Below are 27,094 nucleotides of genomic sequence, written 5' to 3' on the forward strand. Positions count from 1 at the left end.
CTTTTTCACTTTTACGACGTCGTTTCCCTCTTTCCCTCCAACACTTTTTACGGAAAAGGCCGATATGATTTAAACTTTCCGAAGCTTCCACCACACCCCAACCCAGTTTTCGGACCACATAAAGGGTTTTGTAGCATATTAGCAGGCCAGGATAGTTGATTCCATGCAAAAAATCCGATTTATTTTTCTCTTAGTGAAAATCATGCGAGTGTTATCTATAATTTAGCTGGAGTTTTCATGGTAAATTTGAGATTAAAAAAAAAAAAAATATCCATATTCTTAATCTCCGTATTTTCCCCATACATTGAAAAATAGATGATGAAAAGATCAATGTGTGAGGGGAGCAAAATTCCAAGGATTTCAGCACACCGGTGGCAGTCATCCATTTGGGGGAGCCATGCTTTTCACATGGGCAACTTTAGGTGGCCTGCTTCCGTGTGGGTAGTAGAAAAGCTCTTTTTGTGTATGCTCATCAGGGCAGAACATGCAATGTTGTCTATAGCGAAGTTTTATAGACAAGTTGTCATTGAAGCCGATGTGGTTATAAACAGTGATCCGGAAGCATTGGCCGGACATATTCTCAAACCATGGCAACATGACTTATAGACTCTTCCTCTTTTTTATTGGACAATGCTGACTTCTCCAACGGCAATGCTCACTCGGCTGATATCAGTGATTGGCTAAGTTGCTCATAGAGTTAACCAAGAAGGGACAGGCCCCTTATTTTCTGGTTAAGGCTGTTGGTAAGTTTTCCTATGTTACTCCAATCCAGATCTCCAATGCAAACCTTCAAGTCAACCTTCTCCTATGCAGATCTCTAATGCTACTTAAAAAAAAAAAAACAGTCAATGAGTGGAAATAACCGATAAACTAATTCCTTATGAGATTTCCCAATCAAATTGCCAGCAAACCATTTTCAGCCAAACCAATTTCAATGGACTTCGCTCAAATCTGATGTCGATGTTACTTATTTTTGTTTGAAATAAAGTACTTGATCACTTAATAATCCTAGCTTAATCCCACACAATGTCGGGCTATACTGCTAGTATAATATATAAATATATAATTTAGAGGAAAAAAACCCACAATTATTGAATTCATCCATGAAAATCCACAATCATATACAGAAAAATTTAATAAGTAAATACACTAAAAAGACCTATAATAAAAATCAAAAAAGTACAAAGTAATAAATATTAAAATAGTAAAAATGACTACACGTGTTTCATAACCATATTTTCAATCGATTTTATTTTAATTTTATTTTCTATTTGACAATATGGTTATGAAACATGTGTAGTCATTTTTACTATTTTAATATTTATTACTTTGTACTTTTTTTATTTTTTATTATAGGCCTTTTTAGTGTATTTACTTATAAAATTTTTCTATATGTGATTGTGGATTTTCATGGATGAATTCAATAATTGTGTTTTTTTCTCTAAATTATATATATATATATATATATATATATATATATATATATATATATATACATACATATATATATATATATACATACATATATATATATATATACACACACACACACACACATATATATATATATATATATATACACACACACACACACATATATATATATATATATATATATATACATATATGTATGTATATATATATATATATATATACATATATGTATGTATATATATATATATATATATATATATATATATATATATATATATATATATATGTATGTATATATATATATATATATACATATATGTATGTATATATATATATATATATATATATATACATATATATATATGTATGTATATATATATATATATATACATATATGTATGTATATATATATATATATATATATATATACATATATGTATGTATATATATATATATATATATATACATATATGTATGTATATATATATATATATATATATATATATACATATATGTATGTATATATATATATATATATATATATATACATATATGTATGTATATATATATATATATATATATATATATATATATACATATATGTATGTATATATATATATATATATATATATATATATATATATATATATATATATTAGGCCATCCCATAAATAATATGCTTTTTTTAAATGCATGAACTAAAAGTTGGAGGGGGACAGGATAAACTACCTACATCAACTTGTTATAAAAGCAGGTAGTAATTTTACCTTATATTTATTCTTAATTCAAGTTTCGCAGAGTGCGATTTTAACAGTTATTTTTTCAAAGCTATAATGGAAGTGACAAATGAGCATATTCGGCATATTTTGCTTTATGAGTTCAATAAAGGCAACAAATCAACAGAAAGTGTGAGGAATATTAATGCAGTATATGGAGATTGGACAATAAGCATAAGCTAATGTCAATGGTGGTTCCAGAAATTCTGAGCTGGAAACTACAGCCTAGAAGATGAGCTTCATCCTGAAAGTTCTCTGGAGCTCAATGAAGATGTCTTGCAAAACCTTCTGGAACAAAATCCGATATAACTGTTGAAGAACTAGCAGAGAAGCTTGGATTTGGTCATTCAACTATTTATTGACACTTGTGTGCCGTCAGAAAAGTCAGCAAATTGGGTCAGTGGGTTCCTCACACACTTTCCGAATCTAACCGCATGTAGAGAGTAAATGTGTGCTTTCTTTGCTGTCACGTCTCAGGAATGAACCATTTTTGGACCAAACTGTGACTTGTCATGAAAAAAGGGTTCTCTAATAAAATTGTCAAGTGCTGAAGACAGTGGGGAGAGAAAAGATAAACACTGGCACCACAGTCTAAAGGTCTTCACCCATGTAAGGTGCTATTATCTGTTTAGTAGGATATAAAAGGTTTAATACACTTTGAAATTTTAAGCCTAAACCAAACAATAACAAAGGGGATCTGTTTAAGTTAGCGCTAGAAGGAAAATGACCATCTTTGATTTCAAGATGAAAGATGTTCTTCCATCAGGATAATGCTCGGCCACATGCAGCAAGGATAACAATCCAAAGGCTGGAGCAGTTTGAATGGGAAACGATGCCCCACCCATCATATTCGCCGGACATTGCCCCTTCTGATTAACATTTATTCCGCAGTGTTCAAATCATTTGGATGGAAAAAATATGAATTCTGTAGACAAGGTCAGAACAGTACTGGAGAATACAGTTCTATATTTCAGAGATGAGAAATTATATACATTATTTATATTTGACGGATATTTGTCCTCATCTTGTTTGTTGTTAACACAACATTTCGGCTGATATACCTTCCAGCCTTCATCAGGTGTCTTGGGGAAATTTCAAACCTGGGATCTCATTCCTAAGGTATTTTTCGATGTTGTCATTATCATTATTATTATTATGATTCTTCTTCTTCTTCTTCTTCTTCTTCTTCCTTATTATTATTATTATTATTATTATTACTATTATTATTATGATCATCATCATCATTATTGTTGTTATTATTATTATTATTATTATTATTATTATTCAGGTCACTGCCTGAAATCGAACTCGGAAACGTTGTGTTAACAACAAACAAGATGAGGACAAATATCTGTCAAATGTAAATAATGTAAACAAAGTACTGAAGGAGTATTTTCCATCACAGATAAGTGAATTTAGGAAGAGGGGCCTTGCAAGTCTACCAGATAGATGGAAAAACATTGTAGAAAATGAAGCAGAATATATTTTAGGTAAAAAAAATCTTTGTTTATCTTAATTTTGAAAAATGAAAGAGGTATAAAAAAACTGCATTATATATGGGATGAATGACCCAATATATATATATATATATATATATATATATATATAGGTGTGAGAAAGTTGGTATGTGAAAACACGTGGTTGGATGTATAAAAGATAATAAGAGTGAAAAAACTACAGAAGGCTTGTGTTACATAGTTAAAGTATATATTTAAATTATGTCAGAAAAACGTTATAAAATCTTTTTGGTATATAAACATTGTATTTGGAGAAATAACCGGTTTCGTGTTGTCTTTTCAAATTTCTCTACTTCATTGTAACGTGTTCGCTCCAGTCTGAAAAAGAAGAGTTCTAGATAGGGGGAGGTAATTAGGGATTTCTTCCGGTATAGGGGAGATAATCGAAATCTAGGAGGTGGTAGAATTTGATTAATTTACCATGGTTTTGATCTATATTTTTTCCTTTTTCTCAGTGGGGTGATGAATTTCCTTATTTAAATGTGTTAGCAATGGTTAAGTTTGGGTTTGTATTTTTGAATGAAAAAGGTTTCCTTATTTAATCTAATCTGTGTTGGTGTTCTATTGGCACATTGATAGAAAGGAAAGATTATAAATTGTGGTAGCATTTGTTTTGCACATTTCTCAATATGTTCACTAAAAGGTATCATTCGGTATTCTAGGCATGCAATCTGCTGTCGATGCAGAGTGCATCTGCATCTGAGCGATAATCCTGTGGACCCTATGTAGTTCTTGTGGCAGCCCGAGCATCTTATTACATAAATAAGGTTTTCTGAGGCACAAGTAAAGTTAGATTTAACTTTGAATTTGTGTCCCTCTTTGTAGAGGAATTCTGAACCTTCTAGAATGTTTGGGCATGTTGCACAATTTGGTCGACCACATTTTTTTACTTTCGCATCTGTTATTTTGGAAAATAATTTTGCCTTTGTGAGGATCTTTTTCAGTGATTTTGGTTGTTTGTGGCTTTTAATGATTTTGTGTGTGTGTAAAATTTCCTTTAATTTGGGGTCCTTGTGTAGCATTGGTATGTTTTGGGTGATGATGGTGAAGGCTTCTTTGTTTCTGGGGTTGTATGTGGATATGTACGGCAGTATTTTCGGGGAAGGTGTGTTAATTTGTGATGCACGTCTGATTCCATCCTCTATGAGTTGAACTGGGTAGTGTCTGTCAATTAGTGTGTTTTTGAGTTTTTGTAGTCTGTAGTCTCTAGTATTTTGTTCTGACACTATTGTGCATATCCTTCTTGCAAGGTTGAAGGGGATGTTTGTCTTGGTGTGTCTTGGGTGGCATGAATCAAATAGTAGATATTGTTTGGCGTCTGTGGTTTTGTAAAATATGTTCGTTTCTATTTTAAGGTTTACTTTTTTAATTAGTATATCCAAGAATGGGAGCTCCTTTTGGTTGTACTCCATTGTGAACTGTATGTTTGGGTTGACACTGTTCAATAGACTTTTGAATTTCAAGAGTTCATCTGTGTTTTCATTCCAGAGTATGAAACAGTCGTCCAGGAACCTTTTCCAATTTTCTTATAATTTAAATATATACTTTAACCATGTAACACAAGCCTTCTGTAGTTTTTTCACTCTTATCTTTTGTTTGTGTGTGTGTGTGTGTGTGTGTGTGTGTGTGTGTGTGTGCATGTGTGTGTGTGTGTGTGTAATGGCTTCAATTGTCGATAGCCAAATTTCCCTTAACAGCTCAACAGCACTTTTCTCATGGTCAAACCATAGTTTTTCTGTAAGTGACAGTAGTTACATTTGCCAGATGCCTTCACTAAGCAGAATAATGTCTTTGCCACTTGACCTTTGTAACCTCTTCTAGGCCACCAAAAGTTAGATTTGAGATGATAGGTATCATCAACGAAATCTATTGTTCTCAACAATATGTCTCTCCTTCTGACTAGTTTTGGATAGTTATAAAAACAAGAACTCCATAAGCCAAAGTCAGTTAGTGAAAACTGTGTCTGGCTGGCTGGCTGAATAAAATCCCATCTCTGGAAGGAAAAGGCACAACTATGGTAACTCACCAATGAAGCAGTTGTTTCGTCCTACCACTCTCACTTTCTTTTCTCTGTAACATTACCATATCTCTGTGTACACAAATGAGAATGTGTACACAAATGAGAATGTGTACACAAATATACAAGAAGAAATTAGTTTTCTTCACCTTTGCATGAACAGTTGTCACATCCATTGATTACATTGGTGACCCCATCTAAAAACAATTGCTACCTTCTAATGCTATAATGCCACTGCACTTCGGTGACTCTGAACTGGGAAACTACAGTCTTCATATCAATAGTCACTAAACCAAAAGAAAGAAAGTGAGTTAGTGAAAATGAGAGTGGTGGGATGAAACAACTGCTTCATTCGTGTGTTACCGTAGTTGTCCTTTTGTGCCTTTTCCTTCGGAGATGGCATTTCATTCAGCTGGTCAGCAAGACTCGTTCTCACTAACTGACTTTGGCTTATGGAGTTCTTGTTTTTATAACTATCCTAAACTAGTCAGAAGGACAGAGAAGAATGGATTTTGTTGGTGATACCTGTTATCTCAATTCTAACTTCCGGTAGCCTAGAAGAGGTTAGAAGTGTCAAGTGGTAAGGAAATTATTCTGCCTAGCGAAGGCATCTGGCAAATGTAACTGCTGTCACTCACAGAAAAACTATTGTTCTACCATGAGAAAAGTGCTGAACTGTTAAGTGAAATTTGGCTATCGAGGATCGAATCTACGCTATGCCTGCATGACGCCACTACATATATACATATACATATATATATATATATATATATATATATATACATATATACATACATATATATATACATACATTATATATATATAGATATGTATGTATGTAAATCTATGTGTGTCTCTCTGTGTCTGTGTTTGTCCCCTCCACCACTACTTGACAACTGGTGTTGGTGTGTTTACATCCCCATAATTTGATGGTTTAGCAAAAGAGACCAATAGAATAAGGACTAGGCTTTAAAAATTAAATCTAGTGATCAATGTGTTTGCCTAAAACCCTTCAAAGTAGTACTCCAGCATGGCCACATTCAAATGATTGAAACAAGTAAAAGAAAAGATTAAAGGTAAAGATTCCACTATCATATCTCCTGCATAATATTCTTATTCTACATGATTACTATGATTCTATCATATGCACAATTAAACTAATTAATCCTTTTTACTAAAAACCCAAAGCCTGGAATTTGTGGGGAAGGAACTAGTCGATTACATCAACCTCAGTGTTTCACTGGTACTTAATTTATCGATTCCAAAAGGATGAAAGCAACGTTAATCTCAGTGGAATTTGAACTCAGAACATGAAGATGGATGAAATGCCGCTAAGAATTTTGCCCGGCATGCTAACAATTCTGCCAGCTTGCTGCCTTGCCATTAAATTTAGAGAATAATGAAAAATCTCACCTTCATTTTGAATGTGCTTCAGGGAATTTACTGACAATGGGTTTAAATATCTGGAAGATAAATGAATCACACACTTAACAACAATGAAATTAACTATAAAAAGATGAATTATACCTACCTACATACACACACACACACATATATATATACACAGACACACATATATATCTACATATGTAAAAACATACATACATACATACATACATACATATATATATTTGACAGGAAGGACAACAAAAGAAAGAAAGAAACCTCAATATTATGCAAATAGAGGAATTTATCTATAAAAATATGTGACACTTATTCAGTAGCCATGATAAAACTCCGAGTTTCGGATGCCAGGGTGGGAGCCCACGCCAACATCTCTTCAGTTATCCAGCCATTGAAAATTCCTGTGAAAAATGACCGTTAAAAACAAAGGGAAATTACTGTGTAGTGACAAGGTCAAAAGATATCTTGTACTTATTCTTAGTGCAAGTTTTGAAGAGTGCAGTTCGATTTTAACAATTATTTTTTCAAAGCTGTAATGGAAGTGGCAAATGAGCATATTTGGCACAGTTTGCGTTATTTATGAGTTAAATAAAAGCAACAATGCCATGGAAAGTGTGAGGAATATTAATGCAGTATTGGACAATAAGCAGTATCAAACAATGGGGATCGGACAATAAGTGTAAGCCAGTGTCAACAGTGGTTCCAGAAATTCCGAGTTGGTAACTACAGCCTAGAAGATGAGCCTCATTCTGGAAGATCTATAGAGCTTGATGAGGTTGTCCTGCAAAACCTGCTGGAATGAAATCCCATCATAACTGTTGAGGACTAGCAGAGAAGCTTGGATTTGATCATTCAACTATTCATTGACACCTGCATACCATCGGAAAAGTCAGCAAACTGGGTCAATGGGTTCCTCACAAACTTTCCAAGTCTAATCACATGCAGAGAGTGAATGTGTGCTTTCTTTGCTGTCACGTCATCTCAGGAATGAACCATTTTTGGACCGAATAGTGACTGGTCACAAGAAATGGGTTCTCTATAAAAATGTCAAATGCCAAAGACAGTGGAAAGGAAAAACACTGGCACTGGCACAAGATCTTCACCTACAGAAGGTGTTGTTATCTGTTTGGTGGGATATGAAAGATTTAATCCAGTTTGAAGTCTTAAACCCAAACCAAACGATAACAAAGGAGATCTACTGCAAGCAGCTTGAGTGACTTAAGTCAGTGCTAAAAGAAAAACGACCATCTTTAGTTTCAAATGAAAAGTGTTCTTCCATCAGGATAATGCTCAGTCACATAGTGAGGATGACATTCCAAAGGCTGGAGCAGTTTGAATGGGAAACGATGCCCCAACCACCATATTCATTGGACATTCCCCCATCTGATTATCATTTATTCCACAGTCTTCAAAATCATTTGGATGGAAAAAATATGAATTCTGTAGATGAGGTCATAACAGTACAAAAGGAGTATTTTTTTGTCATGGACAAGCGAATTTTTGAAGAGTCTACCAGATAGATGGAAGAGCATTGTAGAAAATGAAGGAGAGTATATTTTTGATAAAAAATGAACTTAGTTTATCTTAATTTTGAAAAATAAAACTATAAAAAAAGTGCATTATTTATGGGATGACCCAGTATATACTCTTTTACTCGCTTCAGTCTTTTGACTGTGGCCATGCTGGAGCACCGCCTATACATATACAGTACAACCTGTTTTTGAACAACTCTGATCACAAATAAATTGTACTTTATCTACTGTCTTTCTCATATTCATTTAATACAGTTGTACCTTGCTTTACGAACACCTCTGATCACAAATAAATTGTGCTTTATATATAGCTATACCTATTTGTGTGTGTATATATATATATATATATATATATATATATATATAAAGCACAATTTATTCACAATCAGAGTTGTACTATATATTATATATGTAACATATATATATGTAACATATATATATATATATATATATATATATATATATATATGTAAAAATATATTTTTTTACACCGAATATTTGGCAAAAGAATATAGTATCCCTGAGGAGATGGAGTATCCTATATTTTATGATGTTTTATAATATGTATTAATCATTCTGGATGTTCCATCGAAATGTTCATAGGTCATTTTCATTATTATTATTATTATTATTATAATAAAGTATTTTCAATGGATCAGTTTTGAGCTCTATTTAAAGTTGATATATATATATATATATATATATATATATATACACATATATAGATATATGTATTGTATGTGCATGTGTGCATGTGTCTGTGTGTGTGTGCGCGTTTGTGTGTGTAAGTATTGTAATTTTTACTGAAGACTTTACAATGTATATGAATTTGATAAAAGTCTTTGAGCAATGCAGGTGAGGAATTAATTAAAACATCTGAGTTGAAGTGAATGAAAACAATTAAAAAAAGATTGCTTGTTTAATATTCTTTACAACATTTGCACAACCATCTATTTTTCAACAACAAGAAAGAAAAGAATCCAACAGCCTGGAGAAACATTAGGAGTAGAAAACAACTTTTAAAAGATATAAATTTTTTTTATCTTTGTTTTTAACTTCTTACATGTTTTAACTCTTCATATGCATTATCTGTCTGTATATACATGTATGTATGTGTGTGAATGTGTGTGTGCATGTACTTGTTTGTACGTGTGTATGCATGTGTGTATGTTTGTGCATGTGTATGCATGTGTGTGCGTTTGTTTGTTTACATGCGTGTTATTTGTGTGCGTGCGTGAAAAACCACCACTTTCGTAGTTTCCTCACTCACTTGATGAAGAAGGGATTGGGCTGTCGCCGAGCAGTGGTTCATTATCTGGTGCATGTGTGTGTGTGCTTGTGCATGTGTGTGTGAATGTGTGTGTGTTTGGCTTTAAACTCATTTTTGCCCAGGAGATAAATTTCAACCTACTTCCAGGGTCTGATGTTGTTCTCTTAAGACTTCTTATAAATGCTCTCATTTATAAGAACTGTTTTAGCTCAGACTTAGACAAGTGCCCACCACATTCCATATACAGATGATTTGGCTATGCAGTGTGATTGTATCATCAATGATGTGAATGCTATACAAATTCTTTGACCACACAAACAATTATTTTCAATTTTCCCCAAAACTATCAAAAATAAAGATATTTTTCTCTTTCTAAATTTCCAGGTAGATGGATTCAAAGGAAAAAATATATATATAAGGAAAGTGTGTGAAAATATATTTTATTTTTGCATACTTACACATTCTCGGTAGATTTGCGGTCATTTGTCCCTGTAAAAAAATAAATTTGTTAAATGTAAGGAGAAAAAATGAATTGAGAGAGAAAAGAAAAAAAAAATCTCAATTGACAGTCACCTCTATATTGGCAGGCATGGCTTTGTGGTAAAAAGTTTGATTATCAATTACGTGATCGATGCCAGGGCCCCCTGACTGGTTCCTGTGCTGCTAGCATGTAAAAAGTACCAACTACACTCTCAGAGTGGTTGACATTAGGAAGGGCATCCAGCTGGAGAAACATTGCCAGATCAGATTGGAGCCTGGCTCTCCAGAACACAGTCAAACTGTCCAACCCATGCTAGCATGGAAAACGGACATATGATGATGATGATGGTTTTTTCTTGCTTCCGTCTTTTACTTGCTCCAGTCTTTGGACTGAAGTGGTGCCTGGGCATTCCCTTGAAGAATCTTTAGTTGGTCTTACCAACCTCAGCGCTTATAATTTTTGTAAAGCCTTGTACTTATTCTGTTGGTCTCTTTTGCCAAACCACTAAGTTATGGGATGTAAACACCAAAACTGGTTGTCAAATGACGATGGGATACACACACACACACACACACACACACACACACACACACACACACACATAATAGGCTTCTTTCAGTTTCTCTCTACAAAATCCACATACAGAGCTTTGGTCAGCCCAAGGCTATAGCAGAAGACACTTGCCCAAGGTGCTACTACAGAGTGGTACTGAACTCAGAACCATGTGGTTGGGAAGCAAATTTCTTACCATTCAGCCACACCTCTCTGTCTCTCCCTCTCTCTCTCACTGTGTGTGTGTATATATATATATATATATATATATATATATATATATATATATATATATATATATATATATATGTATGTATCATATATTATATTTTATATACATATATATATATATATATATATATATATATATATATGCATCATATATTATATTTTATATACATATATATATATATATATATATATATATATATATATATATATATATATGCATCATATATTATATTTTATATACATATATATATATATATATATATATATATATGCCAGCGATCAACACAATATTTTAAACATTGGTTTCTTTTATACCTGACTAAAAATTCCAGATATATGATACTTTGGACATTAGATGTAGTTTCCTTCTCTCCATCACCACAAAAAAGAAAAACAAATAATGGTGATTGTGATTGAAATGGGTACAGCTGTGTATTGAAATCATACCATACACTTGATTAACTGGGTATTGAAACCATAACTCTAGGGTGTTCATCACCATAGTACTTTAAACCTATCTTTGAATGAGGAGGTCAGTCAGCCTGTAAGAAATAGCAGCTAAACTCCCTCTAATCACGACTCAATCATCTTAAAAGATATATAAAAAGAAAGGGGAAGACACATAGAACATTTTAGCCTTAGAAATACAATCAAGTCTGGAATGTTATTAATAAAAGATGGGCTTCATCAAGGCTTAACTAGGTAGGGTTGGCAGAGGTTGAGTATTTGCACCCTGACCCCTCTCCACTTTTTATTTTTCAAAAATTTCCTTAGTCTCACTAATTTCCTCCTATACTTCAGACTTGATTTCAGCAAAAGCGACCCTGCTTCTCTTTGAGTTCTGTAGATGTTGCTGGTGCAGGCATTGCTTTTTTGTCTAGCAGCTTCTGAATCTCCTCTCCGTGCTTCCTGGACAAATGTATGTCAGGGAGCTGCTCTTTGCAGATGACTCAGTGCATGTGGCCAGCAACATTGAGGACATACGATGCATTGTGGACCAATTTTCTTGTGCAGCACAAGTGTTTGGTTTCAAGTTCAACACTTCAAAGACTAAGCTACTCTACGAGACCCCACTAAGATGTCCTATTAGATTGAGATTACCTGAGAAAGTGATAGTACATGGAGAGCTCCTAAAGTACACTCTGAGGCCTTTACCTCTCTCAACAGCACAGTGACTTGTACTAATTCTTCTGACCTCAAAGCTGAGTGACAAATACACTATCCCACAAAGGCTTTTGATACTCTTGAGAAGCATCTATGGAGCTGCTATGATTCTGCTCACAACACAAAGATTAAGTTGAGCAGTGCTCAGGACACTGCTTAGAATCAAACTCGGAATCTTGGGGGTTAGTAGCCCGTGCTCTTAACCACTACGCCATATGCCCATGGGCAATTATGGAGTGAATTTTAGGGCTTATAAATCTAATATTTTTCTATCCTTCCTTGATACTGGTTCCCATATGCTGCTCATATCTGCACTTGGTCTGCTTAGGAGGTTGTTGTGTCCTAGCATATATGCTGCTTCTTTTAGTTTTCGTATTTTCCAGTGGTTTTCTCTGTCTATTATTTTAACTTCATCCCACAGGGGGAGACGGTCTCCATTTTTCCATACATGATCAGCTATACTTGATTTATCAATATCTCGTCATGTCACAGATTGGCGATGTTCCTCTACCCTTATTTTGAGGGGGCGGAATGTTTCGCCTTTGTATAACCTACCACAGCTGCATGAGATGGAGTACACACAGTCTTTGGTCATATTTTCTTCTATTGGTGGTTTTACTCGAAGGAGATATTTGTGAAGTGTTGTATTACTCTTGAATACTGTCTTGATGTCATATGGGCTGCATATCTTTTGTATCTTTTTGGCGAGGTCGTTCACATAAGGTACACAGACTGTGGACAGTTCATTGGCCTCATCCTCTCTCTTCTTCATAATTGGAGTGAATAGTATACAGCTGGTGTTTTACTCTCATTCAATACAGTAGCTGCAGGCTAGAAGGGGCCTTGTGGCAGGCCCTGCACCAGATGGTTGGGCATGACTGGGGAAGATCTCTAGAGGCTTGACATCACCTTGGAGGATGCAGAGGGGCTGCCCCTGATGGAGAGTACTGGTTGATCTAGTCAGCTCTACACATAATGATGTCTTTGGGGCCACTAAACTGGGATGACCCCAGCCCCATCAAAAAAGAGCATGAAGCAAAACCAAGCCAAGATCAAATAAATAAATGTAAGCATTCTTTGCTGGATGGGAATATTTATGGGAAGTATGAGTTGTCTGTAGGTGGTTGTCAGACAGAAGGGTGAAAAATGAGGGCATTTTGGCCATTCCACAATCATCTCTCCTGCATAATCTTCTTATTCTTCATGATTACCATGATTCTATCATTTAAGCTGTTAAACTAATTAATGCTATTAAATTTAGAGAATAATAAAGAAAAATCTCACCTTCATTTTGAATGCGCTTCAGAGAATTTACAGAGTCTGGGCTTAAATACCTGGAAAACAAATGTATCAAATACTTATCAATGAAGCTTACTTAGAAAACAAATTATATAATTTGACATATAAGTAAAAATAATAATTGAAGCTATTTCATGTAACATAACAGACAATACCAAATATGAAGTGAAAACTTTGAGTGTGTGTGTGTGTGTGTGTTGTGTGTGTTGTGTGTGTGTGTGTGTGCGTTTGGCTTTAAACCCATTCTTGTTCCGGTCATAAGCTTCATATACTCCCTGGATCTGACGTTAATGTAAAATTGCCTTTAAATGCTCTCATCAGGAGCTGTTGTAGACTAAGATAAGTGCCCTCTACACGGCATGCTCAGCTGACTTGGCCATGCAGTGTGATATTGCATCTGGAATGATGTGATTGCAACACAAATTCCTTAACCACATAAACTATCATTAATTTCACCCAAAACTATCAGATTCTTTCTCGTTGTAAATTTCAAAGTAGATTTCTTAAAGTAGAAAAAAAAAGACAAAGAAATAGTAAAAATTAAAACAATCTTGCATACTTACTCATTCTGGGTAGCTTTGAGTGCTTTTACCCCTGTAAATAAATAGATTTGTAAAATATTAATGTCATTATATAATTATATATTTTTCTCTGTATAGATACATTAATATATCAATATATATTTAAATATATACATGAAGAGTTGTTAGATAAATTCAGACATTCTATTATTCCATTTATTTTCATCCTTATTTTTCATCAATATTTTTAACAAATAAATCAATAACATTTTCTCTTTCATTGTTAACAACTTCTTGTCAATGTTCCACCAGCTTGTTAATACCTTCATAGTAAAAAAAAAAACCATTGGATCTTGACTTGAATTCATCTAGCCACATTTTTCAGCTTCACATTGCTGAATAAAACACATTGTAGACTGTTAGGGAGTGATGAAAATGTGATAATCTGAAGGCACTACATCAGGAGAATACGGTGGGAATGATAGAACTTCTCAAATGAGCAACTGAGTAGCATCTTTGGTCAAATTAATGAGGTAGTAATGATGGTGGTGGTGGTGGTGGTTTGGGAGTGTTGTCAGGTTGAAGAAGCAAATTGTGTTACACATTAGGTTTGCTTCAGCTCATATCTAAATCCTGAGTGTGTGTCTGTGTACAAATATATATATATATATATATATATATATATATGTGTGTGTGTGTGTGTGTGTGTGTGTGTGTGTGTTCTAAGTACATTTCTCAACTACAATGGATCATCAGGTAACACTTTTTTCCATTAAGTTACAAATAACCATGTCTACGTGTGTGTGTGTGTGTATGAACAGAGAGTACTGAGCAAAATGACTTCATCATCATCATCATCCTTTAACGTCGACGTTCCATGCTGGCATGGGCTGGATGGTTTGACAGGAACCAATGTGTCCAATGACTGCATTGTTTCAGTGTCTGCTTTGGCATGGTTTATGTGGCTGGATGCCCTTCCTAATGCCAACCACTTTACAGTGTGTCCTGAGTACTTTATTCAATCCACCAGCCCTATTGATGTTGCCATACAGCCTGCATAGCTAGTAACTCCAAGGGTCAGCTTTATACAAGGAAACGAGGGGTTAATGTATGAGAGAAGGGGCCAGAGCAGAACAGATTTTCTGCTGTAGAAGATCAACATGTCAACTCACATTTTAGAAGAGGAGATGGAAGTGATCGATAGGGAAAGTAGGAAGTAGCTGACAATGCAATAAAAGTGGAGTAGGGTAGAACAGCAGAATAGTAATGAGGACTAAGTGGACAGGAGAGGGACAAGAGAGAAATGACATATAGTTGGCTACCCACATTTTAGAAGAGAGGATGAAAGTGATGCAGGTGGAGCTGGAAAGAGATAAAAATAGTAACAATAAGGTGTCAGGGTAGACTGTCAGTGTAGGAAATGAGGAGAAGTGAGTGGAACAGAGGAATTGGATTGTGGGTGAATGTAAGTTGCAAGAGTGAGAAATGGGGAATGAATGAAAAAGAAGGGAGGTAGGTGACAATTGTAAAGATTCCGTGTGGTTAAAGGGTGGATGTAGTGAATGGGGTATAAAGGTTGGGAATGAACAATAATGCATGAGTTGGAGGAGACAGGAGAAGTAGGAGGTAAATGTTGCTGTTGTTGTTGTTGTTGGCACTCCGTCGCTTACGACGTCGAGGGTTCCAGTTGATCCGATCAACGGGACAGCCTGCTCGTGAAATTAATGTGCAAGTGGCTGAGCACTCCACAGACACGTGTACTCGTAGTTCTCGGGGATATTCAGCATGACACAGTGTGACAAGGCTGACCCTTTGAATTACAGGCACAACAGAAACAGGAAGTAAGAGTGAGAAAAAGTTATGGTGAAAGAGTACAGCAGGGTTCGCCATCATCCCCTGCCGGAGCCTCATGGAGCTTTAGGTGTTTTCGCTCAATAAACACTCACAACGCCCAGTCTGGGAATCGAAACCGCGATCCTATGACCGCGAGTCTGCTGCCCTAACCACTGGGCCATTGCACCTCCACAGGAGGTAAATGAAATTGTTGTAAAAGTGGAGTGAGAGAAATCAACAGAGTAGTAATGAAGATTTTGTGGACAGGAGAGTGACAAGCGAGAGATGACATGGAGTTGGATAAGTTGCAGCATTGTAGAATGGGGAGGAGAGCATAATAAAATATAGTCCTTTCAAGGGATATGCTAAAACCAACCCTAGAAAGGCTTATATCTTTATTGTGTAGAAGAGTAGAGGCTAGTGTTTTATTAGTAGAATGGAACAAAAGTGTTTGGTGTATGTATTTGTTGGACTTAATGGACTTGCTTCTTACAATGAAGAGAGAACCGAAACTTACTGTCCATATCTATGTAGCCAATTTCTGCATAAATAGGTCTGAAAAGGAAAGAAAATAGTATTTAGTAAGTGTTGGATGTGCACATGTGTGTGTGTGTGTGTGTGTGTGTGTGTGTGTATGTGTGTGTGTGTGTGTGTGTGTGTGTATGTGTGTGTGTGTGTGTGTGTGTGTGTGTATGTGCACGTGTGTTCCAACCACTATCACCATAATCCTCATCATCATCTCATTCATTAATATACATAAATACACACACTCATACACACACGTTATTTCATGTGCAAAATATTTAAATAAGAGCTATTAATACCTCCATACCATATGATAATTCAGCAGATTTATATAATGTGCCTTGAGCCTGCAAGCAATCTGTTCGCCTAAGTGATTGCTTGGAGGGATACACAAGGCACGTTATGTAAATTTGCCGAAGTATCATGTCTATGTGGCATGATACTATTGGTAGCTCTTATCTAAATTCTGCATACATTAAATGACATTTATCTTTCATTTGATAGAGTACATGTTTTGTTGATCCTATGAATAATGAAACAGTAAATTATACATATATACATACATACATGTAAAAGTAAAGACCTCTTTGGTCATAAATGACCATGGGATTGCACCTAGCAAGTGCCCCTCTGAGGCACAAGTCTGGGCATGGTTGATTATGGAAGACCGGTAGTCGCCCATGCATAGCAGCCTCCCCTCTCCATAACACTGATGTTATCCAAGGGAACGCTAGTGACATCGCAAGTCATATCTACAGCTGAGTGAACTGGAGCAATGTGAAATAAAGTGTCTTGCACAAGAGGGTCTTGCACAAGCGGGTCTTGCACAAGAGGGTCTTGCACAAGAACACACACAGAGCCTGGTCTGGGAATTGAACTCACTACTTCATGATTGTGAGCCAATGCCCTAACCACTGAACCATGTGCCTTCACAGATACATAGATGCATACATACATATGTATGCATGCATGCATGCATGTATGTATGTATGGATGGATATATATGTATATATGTATATATATATATATATATATATATATATATATATATATAATTTAGAGAAAAGAACCAAAATTTCCATGAAAATCTACAGTCACATATAGAAAAATTTAATAAGTAAATACAAGTAAATACTTAATTTAAGTTTAATTTTTGATAAATTGAATTTGAGTTTTTACCTGTAAATTTGGATTTTTATCCCTAATATTAGATATAAATTTAATCATTGTTTGTTAAGAGTGGGTTTGAATTTCTTAATAAAGTCCTTTTCTTTGTGTTTTCTCTCAATTTCATTCAGGTTGTAAAGTTTATGGAATGGAAATATCATAAAAGTTTCACGACCACATGTTGCCAGATGGTTACTCAGTGGTATTTGGCAGATTTCTGGGTTTTTAATCTGTTGTTGATACACACGTGAGCGTTCTGATAGTGCATTACTTGTCTGGCCAACGTACCAATTAGGGCATTTGATGCAGTAGATTAGATTTCTACTTTTGCAGTTCATGTTCGCATTGGTGAATATTTTCCCTGTTTTTGTGTTCATATATGGGCCGGTATGAATTGATCGGCATGTACCGCATTGGCTATCTTTGCATTTGGACACAGTGAATGTTTGATTTTTGTTGCTGGGGTCAAACCTTGCCTTTGTTAATAGCTTTTTCAAGTTTTTAGGTTGTCTCTTACTGAGAGTTATACTTTGATCTGTAATGATATTTCTCAATTCCTTACTTTGTGCAAGGATCGGTAAGTTCGCTTTAGCGATATTGAAGATGTTCTGGTGGCATGGATTTTGTGTCACTATAAATGGTATGATTTTTTCCTGTTTTTCTCTTCTTTGCGGTGTTCTCAGTTGTTGTATGGGTATTTTCGAAGCCCGCTGAATACAATTTTCTATAAGTAGTGACGGGTACTTTTGCTTGAGCAGAAATTCTTTCAGTTCCATCAGGTGCTGATTTCTGGTCTTTAGATCCTCTACAATAGTACAGATTCTTCTGGCTAAGCAGTATGGGATGTTGTGTTTTGTATGGGGTGGATGGCATGATTTAAAATTCAGGTATTGGTGTGTATCTGTGTGTTTATAGTATATATCTGTGGTAATGGCGGTGTTCTTTTTAACTACCATTATATCTAGAAATGGTAATTTGGTACTGCTCATCTCCTTTGTAAATTGGATGCATGGGTGTAGGTTGTTCAGGGGGGGTGTTGAATTCTTCCACAGTATTTTGAGATTTTGTCCAGATTATAAAGCAATCGTCAAGGTATCTCTTCCATGCTTTTTCAATAAACTTCCTAAATTCAGTGTTGTATCTCTCTTCTATTTCCCTCCCTCCTCCTTCTCTCTACCTATCTCACTGTCTGTCTGTCTGTCTGTCTGTCTGTCTGTCTGTCTGTCTGTCTGTCTGTCTGTCTGTCTGTCTGTCTGTCTCCCTCCATTGTCCTGGAACCTCACCCAAAGAAAACAAAAAAAAAAAACGAAAACAATGTTCTCTTCTAAACAAAACAAAAAAACATGTTTTATATAAATGAACATCCTGTTTGCACATTCACAATCTTATTTAACAAGTTTGGAAAACGAATGAAAGTGCTAATAACAATGAATAAATAAAAAGATTTTTTCCAAAATTCTGACGACCTTTTTTTCTCAATATATATATATATATATATATATATATATATATATTGATAGGAAGAACAACAAAAGAAAGAAAGAGACCTCGATATTATGTAAATAGAGGAATTTATCTGTAAAAATATGTGACACTTATTCGGTAGCCATGATAAAACTCCGAGTTTCAGATACTGGGGTGGGAACCCACACCATCTCTTCAGTTATCCGGCCATTGAAAATTCCTGGCCGGATAACTGAAGAGATGTTGGTGTGGGTTCCCACTCCGGTATCCAAAACTTGAAGTTTTATCATGGCTACTGAATAAGTGCCACATATTTTTACAGTTATATATATATATATATATATATATATATGCATAAATGTACATATATATTTATATTTATATGCATTAGAAAATTAAACCTTTTCATACCTACATTAGAGAAATAAATCATATAACACACACACACACACACACAAACACAAACACACAGAGAAACATATATATTCCTCTTTACTACTACGTATCTCGCTTTACCCCTCTCGTTCTTCCTCTCTTACTACTACGTATCTCTTTTTTCCCCCTCGTACTTCCTCTCTTTCTCTTTTCCTCTCGTTGCTTACCTATTCTTCTACTTCCTCCTTTTGTTTCTCCCTCTACTACTCTCTCTCTCTCTTCCCCTTACACCGGCATGGTCACATGCTTCCGGTCAATAATCCTTTTCTTCCTTGGCTATCGCCGAGCAAACACGCGAACCGCTTCGTCCCTACTTTCAAGTTCGTGCCTCACAGCGTTCATACACATAATTTTTCTCGTCTGGCCATAGCCTTTTCTGTTTGTTTTCCTGTCTTGTTTCTTGTCCGCCACTACATTCCTCCATGGCAAGATTTAATTTGTGTATACAAATTTAATTTGCGGTCCATGGGAATAGCCGTTTTAACGGTGCGTCCTGCCCAGCTCTTCGAAACGCCGGTGTTAAAACGGGGGTAGCTGATGAAGTAGAATGTTCTCTATGTGGCTTGTGTGTTTTCTCGTCTCTGTTTTGTTTGCAATGTCCTGTACCCAGATATGCACCTATGCATACAGGTGGATGTCGGTATGCACATACCTGTACGTATATATGCATATACTCATTTACTATTTGTTTGTATATATATATATATGTATATATATCAACAATAACAACAGATATAATTTACAAAATATATTTAATATCTTACTCGTCATTTTCTAGGAATGGTTCATCTGTAAAAGAAAAATATTAATAAGTGTTAGCATGTGTTCAAAATTAATTTGAATCAAGATTAACATAGTGAAAACATATTTGATTATTTCTGCCTGTTTATATAATTGATTTATATAATTTGGGGATGGTGCAAGGCATTGGTCATGTGGCACAGGTATAGCTGTGTAATTAAGAATTACCTTTGCAGCCTGATGTATCAGTTTCAATCCACCACATGCCATTTTGAGCATGTGCCTTCTACTTCAACATAGAATCGACTTATGAGTGTAATTTGTTAGAAGGAAACTATGCTGAAGCCCATAGTATATATATATCATCATCATCATCATCATCGTTTAACGTCCGCTTTCCATGCTAGCATGGGTTGGACGATTTGACTGAGGACTGGTGAAACCGGATGGCAACACCAGGCTCCAGTCTGATTTGGCAGAGTTTCTACAGCTGGATGCCCTTCCTAACGCCAACCACTCAGAGAGTGTAGTGGGTGCTTTTACGTGTCACCCGCACGAAAACGGCCACGCTCGAAATGGTGTCTTTTATGTGCCACCCGCACAAGCCAGTCCAGGGGCACTGGCAACGATCTCGCTCGAAAATCCTACAGGAGCCAGTCAGGCGGTACTGGCAACGGCCACGATCAAAATGGTGCATCTCATGTGCCAACCGCACAAGAACCAGTCCAGGGGCATATATATATATATTTACATACACAGGGTGCAGTGAATAAACTGTCGTCTAAAAAACCCCAAAATGAAAATAACACTGACATCTCATTTTAAGAGATATATTTACCAAAATTACATGAAATATCTTGAAATACTGAAGAGTAAATTTCGTCAATCTCCAGATAACTTCAGAATCTCCTGCAACTCTTCTGGATGATCTCCCTGTTTAAACTGGTGAATGCTACCATAATCCTTGCCTTCAGTTCATCTTTGGTGTTACAAGGAGTTTTGTTAGTCTCTTGCTCAACTGTGCCCACACATAATAATAATAGTAACGAGGCCTTCAGCCAAAAGGTTTTGGGATCTGATGATATGCCATTAAGCTAAATGATTTATGGACGTGAAACCCAGGGTAATACCATAAACCAGCCATATCTAACTTTATTTATATTATATACTGCTCTATAACTTTTTCGGATCTAAGCTTTTCCGACGATCTATATATATACTTATATGTGTGTGCGTGTATTCTTGTATTTGTTTCAGTCATTTCACTGTGGCCATGCTGGAGCACCATCTTGATGGGTTTAGTCAAACAAATTGACACTAGGACTTATTTTTTAAGCCTAGTACTTATTCTATTATTTTCGTTTGTTGAACCACTAAGTTATGGGACGTAAATATACCAACACAGGTTGTCAAGCAGTGATGGGGACAAACAGAAACTCAGAGACACACACATAGATATACACATATATATATATATATATGATAGGCTTCTTTCAGTTTCCATCTATCAAATCCACTCATGAGGCTTTGATTAGTCCTAGGCTATAATGGAAGACATTTGCCCTAGGTGCCACGTGGTGGGACTGAACTCCAAACCATTTGCTTGGGAAGCAAGATTTTTCCACACAGCTACACTTGCGACTATATGTGTGTGTGTGTGTGTGTGTACATATATATGTATATATACAGTAATCATAGGCATATATACAGTAATCCCCTGCCATATCATGGTTCACCTATCACACACTTGGTACATCACAGATTTTTCTGGCTAATGTATCTACATCTCTATTGACTGTCTTCAACGCTTGACATTTTTATAGAGAACCTCTTCCTCATGACCAGTCACTATTCGGTCCAAAGAAGGATCATTCGTGAGACAAGACAGCAAAGAAGAACGCACATCACTCTCTGTGCACGATTAGACTCGGAAAGTGTGTGAGGAACCTGTTGACCCAGTTTGCTGACTTTTCCAATGGCGTGCTGCTGGTGATGAATGGTTGAATGACCAAGTCCAAGCTCCTTTGCTGATTTCTCAACAGATACAATGGGATTTTGTTCCAGCAGGTTTTGCAGAACATCCTTGTTGAGCTCTACAGATCTTCCAGGATGCAGCTCATCTTCTAGGCTGTAGTTTCCAGCTCGGAATTTCTGGAACCACCATTGATACTGGCTTATGCTTATAGGCCAATCCCCATATACTGCATTAATATTCCTCACACTTTCCACTGCATTGTTGCCTTTATTGAACTTATAAAGCAAAATATGCTGAATATGTTCGTTTGTCACTTCCATTGTAGCTTTAACTGTTAAGATTCAACTGTACTCTTCAAAACTTGCACTAAGAATAAGTTCAAGGTGAAATTACTACCTGCTTTTATAGTAAGTTGATGCAGGTAGCTTATCCTGTTCCCCTCCGACTTTATTTAATGCAATTGAAAAAACTGCATTATTTATAAGATGACCCAATATATATCACTTGTTAAGGTTATGCCTACAGATTTTTCCATAGAAACTATATCCATCACTGATTCTGTTATGACATTTCTTATCCAAGATGCCTGATGTAAAAACCAGTAAGATTGAAGATGAAGAATTGGTAATGGATGTATTTACTATATTTTACCACTTTAACAAGTGATGTAATAGTACTGTGACTACAGTAGGTTTGACTAATAAAAATGTTTAACATGCTTTGTAGCCTATAATGGTTGCATAATGAAATAGTGTCCCTACAGGTCATTAATATGTGTGTGTGTATGTGTGTGTGTGTGTGCGTGTGCACGTGTGTGCATGTGCACATGTGTGTGCATGTGCATGTGTGTGTGTTTGTGTGTGTGTATGTACATATTTATGTATGCATGTGTCTGAATAGTGGCTAAGAATAATCTTGCCTTTGAAAAATGCCCTCTGAGAACCAAAGGAGTTTATTTTTCACAGAAGGAAGAATATTGCCATTTATGTCATTATATCAATAAAGAAACCTGAACCAACCAGCATGACATGCCTATTATTGTACTATTAGTGGAATAGCTCCACCTATTTTATTTTATTGGATTCTACAAACAAACCACATACCACTCCTACTTCTTGATATCGTGCCCTATTATTAATTGTGCACGATATCAATGATAAGCTTTTGATGAGAATTCTTTTATCATTTTTAGTTTTTAACTAGTTTTACACATTTGTCTATGGCCATATTAGTGAGAGTATTCTGCTCACTTTTAAGATTCATTAACTCTTTAGCATTTGGCTTCTTCGAATTAATTATGCATTATCTCATGGATTTGAAACTTCAATGATATAACCATTTAATTTTGCACTGATATCATAGGGTAAATGTGAGAATTAGGGCATGATCTTTTTGAACATAAAACAGGTGGGTTATTTAGGTTGGATATTGCCAGATTAAATGTTAAAGAGTTAAATAAATCTACCCAGTGTGATAAGCTAGCAGAATCATTAGCAAGCTGGATAAAATGCTTAATAACATTTTTTATGGGTTTATATTCTGAGTTCAAATACTACCGAGGTTGACTTTGCTTTTCATCCTTTCGGGTTTAATAAAATATTGTTCCAGTCAAGCACTGGGGGAGATGTAGCTCACTAACCATCCCATTAAAACTACAGGCCTTGAGCCCACTGCAGAAAGCATTAAAATAAAATTGACTGAAGCTTAATTATTTGACTGGGAAAAACTACATAGTTAATTTTCATTGGAACAGTTTACAACTGAGTCAATGACATTATTAATCTTTCTTGACTATAGCACAGGTGTGGCTTTGTGGTAAGAAGCTTGCTTCCCAACCACATCATTCTGGGTTCAGTCCCACTGTGTGGCACCTTGGCCAAGTTTCTTCTGCTATAGCCTTGGGATGACCAAAGCCTTTTGTGTAGATTTGATAGATAGAAACTGAAAGAAGCCCATCGTATGTGCGTGTGTGTCTTTGTGTCTGAGTTTATCCACCCCCATGTGACAGCTGGTGTTGGTGTGTTTATGTTCCCATAACATAGTGGTTCAGCAAAAGAGACCGATAGAATAAGTATCAAGCTTTACTAAATAATAATAAGTACTGTGGTTGATAAGTTTAATTAAAATCCTTCAAGGTAATGCTCCAGCATGGCCACAATCTAATGACTGAAACAGGTAAAAGGTAAAAGATAGATAGTAAATAGAGCTTATAGATTTAGGATATTGAACAACTGATCTACTGAATACTATTCAGGATCATAAGGGCTGCTGTGATCAAATTTGAGAAAGCTGAACCAGCTGACATTACTCAAGAAAATTCAATATTAGTTGTTGTTGTTGGTGGTGGCGTTTTATTAACCTGCAAGTCTACTCAGTCAGACCTAGGATTAAAAATATTTTACTCTTAATCATCTGTTCTGTTTTTCTTTTTCTGGCATAATTTTTCTAGAATTACATTTTCTAATATACAGTCCCCCACCTTTTTTTTTTTTTTTTTAAGACAGTATTATATGATTTGATACAAATTTAGATGCAGTTTCTTGTGGGCCTAGCAAGCATTTAAATGCTCCCTAATTGGCTTATTCGATATTTAGCTATGAATGAACGAATATACACCTACCTTTGCTGAAATCCTTAATGTACTTTATACTGGATAACTTTGTACTTTCACTAGAAAGAAAAAATACAGAAAAATTAAATAGACATTTTATGTATAACACAGGATTAATCAAAAGGAGTAGAAAAAATTGAAATTTTAGTAAGATTTTAGTTGTGATAAGAAATTATCAGAACATAAATGCATACAGTCTATGCTTTTGATGTGTGAGAAAAAGGGATTGGGGATACCTGATATCTCAAAGTTTGTTGACCACCCTCAAAGAAGATATAGTCAACTTCCTCCTACAATTAATAGTATAGAATATTCATCTGTTATATAAAGCAGTCATGCATTAACCTATTAGTAGGAGATAGCTCATTTTCCATAGTTATGCGTTAGAATGTTCATTAAGTAACATATATTTTAGGCACATAAGGCACAACAAAGTGGGAATCAGAAAGGCTGAAATAAATTCAAATATTAGAAAACCTGTAGTTGTCATGGAAAATTATAAGAATGTACATACATTCCTTCTCTATTTTTGATATGTTGGAAAAGAGATGAACAGACTTGTGACAAACCATTTTTCGATTTGTTGACCACTCCTTAGAAGTGACATAGTTAATTTCCCTCCTCAATCAACAGTAAGAATTTTCTTCTTTCACAGTTGATGGTTTTCTAATTAAAGTATTTCAATTTTTCAAAATTGATTATTATAAACAAATTTAAAGTTTAATCAAGCCAAAAGCAGCAGTGTTGTTAATTAAAGAGCTTTTAGGCCATTATAAAATGCCTGAATGCATCATTTTATCAAAACAAAATAATGATATAATAGGTCAAATATTTAATTAGTTATTCACAATAATTACATAATTACATTAAGTACATGCGACTAGATATATATATATATAGATTCAATAACACACACTACTTAAATACTTATACCATTTCATGTTACTTAATGACCTTTTCACATACAAACATTTAATAACAGCATCAGGCAAGACTGCATGGTTAAAAAGTTTCTTTTGCAGCTTTATGATATTTGGGTTTGATCTCTTTGTATGTGGAACCTTGAGAAAGTTTCACATTTAGTTGACCAACAACTTGTGAGTGGAATTTGGTGCATGAAAACTACAGTGAAGCCTATATATATATATATATATATATATATATATATATATATATATTATTTTTTGTAATATTTGTATGTGTATTTCTATCTATCTATCTATACACACATGCACATAGGTGCACACACACGCATGCACACACACGCACACACAATATTACTTAGATTAGTGAAGAACTCCAGGTATCCTTGTGGTAGGGTCCAAGTTAGGGAGTTCATCATTAATCTAACTAATAGTGTTAACCTGGTATGCCAACAGAGAGCTTGTGAAGAATTCTGCCTGGATTGATAATCCCTCACTATTTATTTTGTTATATACGATCATATATATTATTCAAATTCACAGAAAACAAACGACTAAGACAGGTGAAGGAACAACAAACAGGTGTATTAGTTTGATATTTGGGAAGAATGGAAAAGTCTTTGATGTTTTGAGCCTATGCTCTTAAACAGAAAGGATTGAGAAGAAAAAAAGAGAGAGAGAAATGTGTAGGGATTAATGGTTCAACATGCTGAAATCAGACCATGCTTGTGAAAAGACTCTAAATGATGGTGCATATGCAATTGCACATTCTCAATGCAGCTGAAACACATGTCGGTCATTTATCTAACTAATTATGTAGTATAATTAACAATTAAAATTAAAAGAACATTTCCGGCATCAGATTGAACATTGTAGTGTCTCTGCAAAAGATGCTGTATAACAACAACAACATGATCAGAAGCTTCAAGATTGCACTTGAAAAAATTCCACCTGACTCCAGTTATCAGATCAGGCAAGAAACCATCTGGTCAACATAGAAGAAGGTTTAATGTTCCAACAGCAAATTAAATAGCTGTGCTTCTGGTTGGGCAAGAACATGACAAGCGTGACATTGTCCTCCACCTCAAAGATAGCACACTGACAGACACAGTCCAACTACAAATGGAAGCTCCCAGAAATATCACACTCACAGCATTCTTCAAGCTCTGTCAAGATGATGAATTTTGCTACAAGACTGCTATACAATGAAGTTCCACAATTC

At 35.2% G+C, this 27,094-nt stretch overlaps 1 protein-coding gene across 6 annotated transcripts in view; it reads right to left on the reverse strand.

Annotated features, from left to right (window-relative positions):
- Window positions 1-27,094, reverse strand: part of LOC106880610 (uncharacterized) — a 141,839-nt gene that overhangs the window by 3,212 nt on the left and 111,533 nt on the right. For all 6 annotated transcript variants that reach the window (XM_089352261.1, XM_089352259.1, XM_089352263.1 and 3 more), the window contains 7 exons: window positions 24,959-25,008; window positions 20,387-20,411; window positions 16,549-16,586; window positions 14,241-14,271; window positions 13,663-13,712; window positions 10,409-10,439; window positions 7,158-7,207 (listed from right to left, as the gene is read on the reverse strand). In XM_089352261.1, the coding sequence (XP_089208387.1) occupies window positions 7,158-7,207; window positions 10,409-10,439; window positions 13,663-13,712; window positions 14,241-14,271; window positions 16,549-16,586; window positions 20,387-20,411; window positions 24,959-25,008 (275 nt within the window). The remainder of the gene's footprint in view (window positions 1-7,157; window positions 7,208-10,408; window positions 10,440-13,662; window positions 13,713-14,240; window positions 14,272-16,548; window positions 16,587-20,386; window positions 20,412-24,958; window positions 25,009-27,094) is intronic.

Source organism: Octopus bimaculoides, chromosome 5 (assembly GCF_046866305.1).
Source record: "Octopus bimaculoides isolate indiv1 chromosome 5, ASM4686630v1, whole genome shotgun sequence".
NCBI lineage: Eukaryota > Metazoa > Mollusca > Cephalopoda > Octopoda > Octopodidae > Octopus > Octopus bimaculoides.